The 9,757-nt window shown below is 33.4% G+C and overlaps 1 protein-coding gene and 1 long non-coding RNA gene across 3 annotated transcripts; one reads left to right on the forward strand and one right to left on the reverse strand.

Moving 5' to 3' along the window:
* Positions 1–1,210: 1,210 nt before the first annotated feature.
* LOC145006447 (uncharacterized) lies at positions 1,211–2,266 on the reverse strand. Its single transcript, XR_013662902.1, has 3 exons — positions 2,013–2,266; positions 1,821–1,911; positions 1,211–1,709 (listed from the first exon to the last, which is right to left on the reverse strand). It is a non-coding gene; the product is annotated as an uncharacterized LOC145006447 (long non-coding RNA).
* A 2,689-nt stretch (positions 2,267–4,955) lies between these two features.
* LOC145005238 (nucleotide/nucleic acid binding protein) lies at positions 4,956–9,424 on the forward strand. 2 transcript variants are annotated; one of them, XM_078964299.1, is made up of 16 exons: positions 4,956–5,044; positions 5,506–5,568; positions 5,718–5,825; positions 5,929–6,043; positions 6,130–6,737; positions 6,826–6,957; positions 7,039–7,128; positions 7,220–7,334; positions 7,429–7,752; positions 7,832–7,896; positions 7,969–8,158; positions 8,261–8,365; positions 8,455–8,556; positions 8,635–8,805; positions 8,903–9,034; positions 9,123–9,424. In XM_078964299.1, coding segments are annotated over exons 2-16 (2,394 nt in total). In that variant the 5' UTR covers positions 4,956–5,044; positions 5,506–5,566; the 3' UTR covers positions 9,258–9,424. The 2 variants fall into 2 exon arrangements, with proteins under 2 accessions (XP_078820425.1, XP_078820426.1); XM_078964300.1 differs by lacking the exon at positions 4,956–5,044 and adding an exon at positions 5,077–5,289.
* The last annotated feature ends 333 nt before the right edge of the window (positions 9,425–9,757 follow it).

Raw genomic sequence — 9,757 nt, forward strand, 5'->3', positions numbered from 1 at the left:
CCAGGATATTGTAATTTATACAAACAAAAAAAGTAGTACAAAAGTACTATTACAAACTATTCTACATCTTTCAATAGTATGTAAACATACTATTTATTTATCACCTGCAATTGTTAAACATTGATAGGGTAAGCGGTGACGCTTAGTGGGTTCAAAAATAGATACAATATAATGTTATGCCATATATATATATACTTCAATGTGGCAAAGCAAAGAGGAACAACAAGATGTATGTGAGATCATGTGACAAGCGTTCATATCAATCAAAGACATTATTCAAAGATATTCTTTTCAATTCTTGATATATATCAATAAAGCTTTGGCCCAAATGGCATAGATGACATGCAATTTATAATTAACATCTTATTAGATTTCAGGCTTATAGTTCTGTCTAACCATTTGCCAATGTCATAGAATAGAAGTCATTCTCTTACGCAGACATGCTCTACATGGCCAGAGGCTACGTACCAGTACCAATGTGAATCTAAGTCTTTTTCACTGATCACATGGTCAAAGGTATTACAATTGCTATAAACATAGCGAATAACACCAGAAAATAACTCAAAATGATAATACTGAAAAGCACATAGCACATATAACACATAACATACAATTGTTCCTATATATTAAACTCACCTTAAGTTAACCGGGGGTTAAAATAGTAATTTGGACAACACTTCGGCTTTAAATATGCCTTTCTATGTTGAAAACCGGGAGTTTGTTTGAAAACCGGGCTCTGCGAAGGTATGGATTCAAAACCGAAAAGATAAAATTTCCGGGATTCTCGGGGGTCTCGGACGTGTTTCAGGCTTTAAAAATGATACCGGGCTCATACGAAGTCAGATTTTAGCGTTCTTTTTATCGAATTTCTCGATTTAACGAATACTACGACTTTCATTTAGATTACTAAGGCTAAAAAGTAGTTTATCAAAAACTCACTTTTTACGTCATTCGGTGTCGTGCCGGTTTTGTCGCGGATCTTCGGTTGGTCATAACTTCTTCGTTATAACTCGGATTTTGATGAGGTTTTCGCCTACAAATTTCTAACGGGATTCTCTACAGCATAAAATAATAAAATTTTACTTATTTAAAATTTCATATTTTCACTAAATTTCACTATTTGGCTTTTAATTGGAATCTCATAAGACTTCCAATATTTTCTGAGTGATTCTAAACATAGTTTTACTTCATTTCTAGTAAAAACCATCTGTTAGAACTCAACACTCAATTTTACATAATATTTCACAATTTTATTCATTACAAAACACGATTTTAAAACGTGCATGTTACAAAATTCAAGAGATAAAAAGGAAAGGAGAAGTCAGAAACTTGGCATACATAAACGTTAGCATGACATTCATCGATGATAGGGGATGAATCAGAAAAGCAGTATGTTAAGTTTCTCCAACAACCTTGGCGATACTTCTTTGATCGAGTAATTACATGTCCAGTACTCCACCTTAGTTTCCCATCGTAACTGTAAGCAAATAGTCCCGTTCTTTTTATAGTCACGAGTACACAAAAATTGGTTATGCTTACTGAGACCCTAATAATCTCATTCATCCCTTCTACACCTTCTAGACCCAAAAACACTTGTGTGGCATTTTTAGAAATTTGGATGTTGGTAGTATCGACTCTTAAAACTCTTCTCAACTAAGCTATCTAGTTTTTCGCTGAATCTTCAGCAGCTTGTCTGCCTTAGCATGATCCTGTATATTTCAAAAAAAGATTTAAATATGATATCATATATCAAATATAAAAGATCACATCAAGTGCATAACAATGTTAAAGAAGGTTAAATGTTACTTCAAACCTAAAACCTGGTTAAAGCATCATTAAGATATGGCCATTAACTAGTGATATTTGCTTGTATGTTCTGCCATGAATTTTCATGCTTCTATTCGTACTCATCTATAACCAAATCAAAATATAGCATCAAGTCCTTGGTATTTCTTGCATCTGATGCATATGACCCTTGCAAAATAACTCTATTTTGGAAAAATTTAACTCACATGGAAACAACAGATGTACCCAGGCAGGTAACCCCTCTCCATGATTCTCCACATGGATCACCAACATTATTGCTCCAGTTAGTTAGCTAGGCAGCATTATTTAAAGATGAGTACAAAACCCCAAGTGCTTGAACTGCAACCACACAACTTTTTTTTACATGAAAACATTCTAAATGAAAGAAATTACTCTTTTTTTTTCGTGGAGAGGATTTCAATAGTTATGAAGTTAGTAGTGGACTTGGTTTTAATCTGAGGTTGGATATCAAATTTTAATGAAAAAACGAACCATTATATCATAAAAACCATTGAATCAATCATCAATGGTTCCATATGAATCACAAACACACACACACACACACAAACTCTATAAAAACACATTTTATTTACCCAAAACCCTCAAGTTTGAGTTTGAACATATCAAAACCCAATTGAAGCATCAAAACACGTTGTGAAAAACAGAATTTTAATCTAAACCAACCGCAATTCAAATTAAAACGACTCAAAAGTACCAAATCAGTCGAGATCAAACCAAAAAAGAAACAAACACTTACTCGTAAGGATCCGACCAACAACACTATAATCCACCAAAACTACAAACAATCAATGAAATCCGATCAAGTAATAGGAAATCATTAAATTTCTAAGGTCTAATAACCTAACATGATTTTTAATACGGTTACCCAAGGTCTAGTAACATAAGTTGATTTAAAAACTAATATGATGATTATAGATGATGGATGAATTAGATATAAGTAAACAAAAAAAAATTGTACATTTGTGTTGTTTCAGCAAAATCGTAAACATGCAACATTTGATAACTGAAGAGTAACGACAACAACAACAATCAATTTAGGTAAAATGGAAAGAAAAGTGTAGAAAGAAAACACAAAATTACCGACCTAAGACCAGAACCTCAACGAAGACGATGGAAAAGACAGAAAAGCAACGATTGGAATGGCAATTTCAATACAATTTAAGGCAAGACGGGAAAGATAGGTGAAGATAAGACCCATGAAGACGAAGCAATCTGTGGTCAATCGTGGTTGGCGGTGACTGTTGGAGATGATGGGGAACGCCAAGGATATCACAGGTGGTGATGCGTCCACAAAATAGAGGCGGTGAGAATATGGTTCAAACCAGGCGAGAGAAATAAAAATAATGTTGAGAAGAGAAATATGGATTGATGCTTTTTTTGGGGTGAAGAAGATTCAAGAAGAAGATTAAAGCTGTGGATTTGAGGCGGTAGAATAAACCATCTTGAGATAATCAATAGGCGGTGGCTTGTGTGAGGAGATAACACGCAGTTTGCCACCAAGCAAAGAAAAAAAACACAAAAATACAAAACCCAACAAAAAGGAAAAAAATAGTCAATCACAGCAAAGAATTGCTCCCTAAAGAGTTCAAAATTAATATATTATATAATATGATTACAAGTTAGTTTAGATACTATTTTAAAAAGTTAGCTTATAAACTAATTTTTTCATTATCAAATATGAAAACTTAAAAAATTCGAAAAATAAATTAGCTTATTAGTTAACCGTAGCACACAAAACATAACCTTAAAAAATAGATTGAACAAAATATGATATTATTGATGTTTAAAAATGATATATATGAAAAAAAGATAACAAAATAAAAATAAATTAGTTATACTTTCTTTCACTTTGATGATAAAATGACCCCTAAAACTTTTTATGGGTAGGTTTTAGTTTATTTATTTATTTTTAGTTTTTAGATAGTAAAATGGTCCCTAGACTAATTAAATATTATAGAAATTATCTATTTTAACAATAAATTTACATAAATAGTCTATCATATACGTGTAGTCTATCATATACGTGTTTTATAGAAATATTTTATATGTATAACAAAGTTACATAAAGTTAGTAAGGTATTATGTTAACTTTTTTAAAAAGTTGTCCTTATATAAACGAAAGTATTTTTTTTAATTGTTTGGATTTCATATCAACTTTTCAGATTAGTTTATTTATAAAAGATACACGATTAATAATATGGACAATGCCATAAAACCCCTAAAGTTTTTATAAAATATTTAGTTTTACCTTTTTATGTATTTTGGGTTCATTAAAGTCGGAAATTTATAATTTTTTTTTTTCAAATTTACCATTTTGTTCATTAAAGCCTTTACGTTTGAGAGTAGGGATGAGCAAAAGGACCGAACCGGTCGGAACCGGCCCGAACCGGACCGGAACCGGCTTCGGCCAAAATCAAGAACCGAACCGGCCCGGCGGTTCTACCGGTTCCCGGTTCCTACCGGTTCTTGTCGTGTCTTCAAATGTTGGAACCGATCCTTCAAAAATAGCATCATACGGTTCCGGTTCTTGCCGGTTCTACCGGTTTTTGCCGGTTCTACCGGTTCCGGTTATATCGGTTCCGGTTCCTACCGGTTCCCGGTTCCAAAAATCCACAAAAATAACGTCCCGGTCCCGGCCCGACCGGTTCCATCGGGTTCCGGTTCCGGTGCCGGTTCCGGTTCCGGTACCGGTTCCAGCCGGTTCCTCGGTCCATATGTTCATCCCTATTTGAGAGAGATATTAGGTCTTATCTTTTTTTCTAGTTCATAAAAGTTCCTAAGTTTGGTTTTCTGATTCATTAAAATCCTTAAACTTCGTAGAATACCAGATAAATTTGTAAAAGGGTAAAATTGAAATTGTGATTGTAAAATTTGAGCTTTAATAAACTGAAAAATACACAAAAAAATAAAATCAAATACAGTATTTTTGTAAAAAATTAAGGGCAAAGTGAACAATCCTTTACAGATACATAAGTCGTTCGATTCGAAAAGATGATGTGAAAAACGGGCCGGACTGGTCGGATTAGATTTGGACCCAAAAAACTATACCGGACCTGTTACAATCGGGATGGGCCTTAAGCAAATACACAAACCCGGTCGGTTCTCGAACCGACTAAAAAATAACCATATAGAAAAGTAGAAATACAAACCAAGAATTAGGGTTCCTCCGGGCTCTGTATTCTCTACTCCAAGCTCACGCTTTCAGCTTAGCAATCAGGTATCCCCTCTCTGATGTTCATAATCATGCATTCCCCTCGAATTTCGGTACTCTCTGCATCTGCATCCGCATCTTGCTGTATTTGAGCTCTGAAACAGTTTGTAAAGTTTAAAAAAGTTGGGTTTTAACGAAAACAGGGGGTATGTATGTGACAAGTTACAAAATTTTTGGTAAAAAGAGCGAATTAAATGCAATATAGGATGCTGCTAATCCTGCTCGTTAAAACATCGTGTAGAAAGTTTGAAGTAAGTTCATTTTTACGGAAATTTGCTGCTCTACTCTTTAAAAACCAACCTCACTTATGGTGTTTTATAAACAATTTTGACACACATGCACTCATGGGTTTGTATTTAACATCGCCGTTACTTCTCTAGGATTCGCTCTCTATTTTTCCTATGTTCTTTGTGATCGGAAACAATATTCTATAGTTAATAATAACATTACATTCGCTTTCTTTTCAGATATTCACTATCTGACAGTCGCATATCTTAAGCTTTGTATTATTCGGTTCCATCTGCAATCATGTAAGTATATGCAAAATTTAATGATCTTTCAAAAGGAAAATTGCACTAATATATTGTTGTTTAGCAAGCTATTAGTAAAACCCTTATAGTTGCAAAGAAAATGACTACTTTTTATAACAAAACCAACCAAATTTTATACTTTGTGAAAGGTCTCGAATATGTGTGAAAAATTTGCCAAAACATGCAACTGAAGAACGTCTCCGAGATTATTTCTCTCAGAAAGGAGAAGTAACGGATGCCAAACTCATGCGAACCAGGTTTCTATTTTTCCTTGATTACTTTTCAGCTACAAAGATAACTGATGTATTATTCATCTTGTTCGTTCTTATTTAAATAATTTTAAATTTAATATTCTTCCAGAGATGGGAAGAGCAGACAATTTGGTTTTGTTGGATTCCGAAGTGAAAAAGAAGCTTCAGAAGCTCTCAAATTCTTTAATGGTTCGTTCATTGATACTTACAGGATTTCTTGTGAGGTTTGTGATTCACTTTACCATTTAGTCTTTGTTATGATTCTTCCATCATTATTTATTTATTAAAAGAAGTGTAATTTTACACACAGATTGCTCGCAAAGTGGGGGACCCAGAAATGTCACGTCCATGGAGCCGACATTCTCTCAAGAAACAAGAAAAGTCAACCCTTGAGAAAAAGGAATCTGTTAAATCCATAAGTTCAAATCCCAAAGTTACACCAGAGGTCAAGATTGAATCCGAGAATGGTGATCTTCAGTTCCAGGAGTTTCTTCAAGTCATGCAACCCCGTGCAAAGTCAAAGTTATGGTCAAATGATCTTTTGGAAGCCAACAAAGGGGAAGACAAAGACAAAAAGAAATTGAATTCAAAATCTTCAAAGTTGAATGAAGCCAGTGATAATAAACCTGATGAGATGGAAAGTAGCATGGAGCTTGATAAAGCTGTGTCAGATACAGATTACTTTAAAAGCAGAGTAAAAAAAGATTGGTCAGATACTGATACTGATACTGAAGATGTTAATGGAGATGTAGAGGAGGTCAAGAATGATGAACAAACAGAAGCTGAAGAGGCCACAAACACAATTGAAAACCCTAATGAGACTGATGAGGTGGATGAATCTTCATCAAGCTTAGAAGATGAAGATGATGTTCTACAAACTGGTCGTCTTTTTGTTCGTAATCTCCCATATACTGCTACGTATGTATCTTATTTCATTCAAACTTTCATATTTAAAGATTATCAAATTATGTTTGATGATTTGTTATGAAAAAAAAAAAAAAAACAGGGAAGATGATCTAAGAGAGCACTTCAGCAAATTTGGCAGTGTATCTCAAGCCCATTTGGTGGTTGATAAAGAGACAAAGAGATCAAAGGGAATTGCTTACATTCTCTATGCACTTCCAGAATCTGCAGCTAGGTTTATATTTTTTTCATTTAATTTTGTTCAATTGTTTGGTTTTGTTTTCTTTGTTGTAATTTTTATTATTGATCTGTAAAGGGCACTAGAAGATCTTGACAACTCTATCTTTCAAGGAAGACTTTTGCACATTATGCCAGCAAAGCAGAAAATTCTTCCTGTGAAAAAAGAGTAAGCATATCAGTAAACCATGATGATTCTATTGTTTTTTAATTTATTTTCTAATGAGCTCATCAGTTAAAATTATATCATGTTGGATCAGTGACTCTGCTATTCATACAAAGACATTTAAGCAACAAAGGGAGGATAAGAGGAAGAAATCTGAAAGTAGTGGAGATACAAGAGCATGGAACAGTTTATTCATGAGACCAGATACAGTAATATATGATTCAAACCTTTCTTAATTATCTTTAAACTTAATTTTCCATACATTAAATGCAAAAAGCTCATATTTTTTTTTTGTTGGAACAGATTGTGGAAAACATTGCTAGGGAATTTGGAACAAGTAAAAGTGAACTACTTGATCGTGAAGCCTCTGATGTAGCTGTACGTATTGCATTAGCAGAAACTCAAGTAATTGCAAAGACCAAAAAGGCCCTTTCAAATGCTGGTGTTAATGTAACTTGTTTAGAGAATTTTGCAAATCAAAAAACTCAAGGTGTTAAAAGAAGCAACCATGTCATACTAGTTAAAAATCTTCCATATGGTTCTACTGAAACTGAACTTGCTACCATGTTTGGAAAATTTGGAAGCATCGACAAACTTATTCTCCCTTCAACTAAAACTATCGCTTTGGTATGCTATGAATATCATATTCTTGCCTCACATTCTTTTATTTTATATTCATTTGATGATGTCATAAATAAATATTCAGGTGGTTTTTCTTGAACCTGGGGAGGCTCGTGCTGCATTCAAAGGTTTAGCTTACAAGAGATACAAGTAAGTTCATACTTAATTACCAATTTAAAGTTATATTTGTTAATTTGTATTTTGTTTTTTTATATAATTTAGAGATGCTCCATTGTATTTGGAATGGGCACCTGGTGACATTCTGAGTGAAGATCCAAACTCCATAACTGATGAGAAAGAGAAAGAGAAAGAAGCTTCTGATGTGGTTGAACATGAAACCAAAAGAGCATTACTAGAGCAACAATTGGAAGGAACAACAGATGCTGCTGATATTGATACAGAAAGAGTTGAGGTATGTGAATTGCTTTTTATTATTATTATTGTTATTATTATTATTATTATTATTATTAATTATAGTATCCTACAAATAAACTGCTTTCTGTGTTGTTATCAGTCGAGATCGCTTTTTGTCAAGAATCTGAATTTTAGAACCACAGACGAGGGTTTGAAGAAACATTTTATTGATCATGTAAAGCAAGGAAAGCTCAGAAGTGTCAGGGTATAATTGTCATCCCTTTGCTCTATATTTTAACTTATTTCCATGTCTTTCTGCATGTAAATGACGATTATACCCTTGTGTTAACGCAGATAAAGAAGCATTTGAAAAATGGGAAAAACGTGTCGATGGGTTTTGGATTTTTGGAGTTTGATTCCGTGGATACTGCTGTAAAAGTTAGCAGAGATTTACAGGTACGATATATAAGTTTTTATGTTGAGGAGGGTGTTTATGTCTTTTTACACGGTGGTGTTTAACATATTTCTTTTCAGGGAACGGTTTTGGATGGGCATGCTCTAATATTACAATTATGCCATGTGAAGAACGAGAGAGTGAAAGAGAAAGTGGACAAGGATCAAAGTTCAACCAAGTTAATTGTGAGAAATGTAGCTTTTGAAGCTACAGAGAAAGAATTAAGACAGCTATTTAGTCCATTTGGTCAGGTAAATGTTGTTTAAAAATAGTAATAATTACTATTATATATATATTTTTTTTATCATATTATAGTTGCTAAATCGATGAAATTGTTAACATTTACAGATAAAGAGTTTAAGGCTTCCAACAAGGTTAGGAAAGCATAGAGGTTTTGGTTTTGTGGAGTATGTAACAAAGCAAGAGACTAAAAACGCCCTTCAAGCTCTATCAAATACTCATTTATATGGGCGACATTTGGTATGTTTTTATAATACTTTAAAAACTATAAAATTTGCTTCATTTGACATGTTAAAGATTAAAACATAATTTAAATCTTTATTTGCAGGTTTTGGAGAGAGCCAAGGAAGGAGAGAGTTTAGAGGAGTTAAGGGCTCGAACAGCAGCTCAATTTGTGGATGAGAGTACTGGTTTTCAAAACCCTACAAAACTATCCTTAAAAAGGAAGCAACTTGATATCTAAAATCAACTTTTAAAGGTTCATAGAATGTTGCTTTGAAAAATAGGGTGATGTTTTGTATCTTTTGTGCCAATTTTGTATTTCTTTATTTATCAACAATTGTTGGGTGCTAAAAGGTTGAGGAAAAAGAGTTTGATCATTTTTAAAATTCACATAACTTTTGATGTTGAGTCGCTTTCTAGACAGCACAATCAACTAACAATTGTTGGTGCTAAAATGTTGAGGAAAAAGACGTTTCCGTATTTCCCATTTCTAGAGAGACAACAAGTGCTTCTACTAATCCATTCAATTCTATATTAGAAATGCGTAAAACTTCTTTTTCATTTCCAAATTGGTTTCTATTTGCAAAAAATTGATCCTAAATGATGCAACTTTTTTTTATAGATTACTAGGGTGGTTAATATGATTACAAAGAATATTATTACAATCACAATCTAACTTTTGAGAAAAGCTATTTAGGTGGTGTATATAACCATTAGCCGGTTCCAACTGGTTTTGGTTCT

Source organism: Lactuca saligna, chromosome 7 (assembly GCF_052625555.1).
Source record: "Lactuca saligna cultivar CGN05327 chromosome 7, ASM5262555v1, whole genome shotgun sequence".
In the NCBI taxonomy this organism is placed as follows: Eukaryota; Viridiplantae; Streptophyta; class Magnoliopsida; order Asterales; family Asteraceae; genus Lactuca; species Lactuca saligna.

What these genes read in the sequence shown, in the direction of transcription:
- LOC145005238 (XM_078964299.1), top strand. An exon ending in GCCAAACTCATGCGAACCAG is followed by an intron (nt 5,826 to 5,928) that starts GTTTCTATTTTT and finishes ATATTCTTCCAG; the next exon opens with AGATGGGAAGAGCAGACAAT. An exon ending in CAACTAAAACTATCGCTTTG is followed by an intron (nt 7,753 to 7,831) that starts GTATGCTATGAA and finishes ATAAATATTCAG; the next exon opens with GTGGTTTTTCTTGAACCTGG.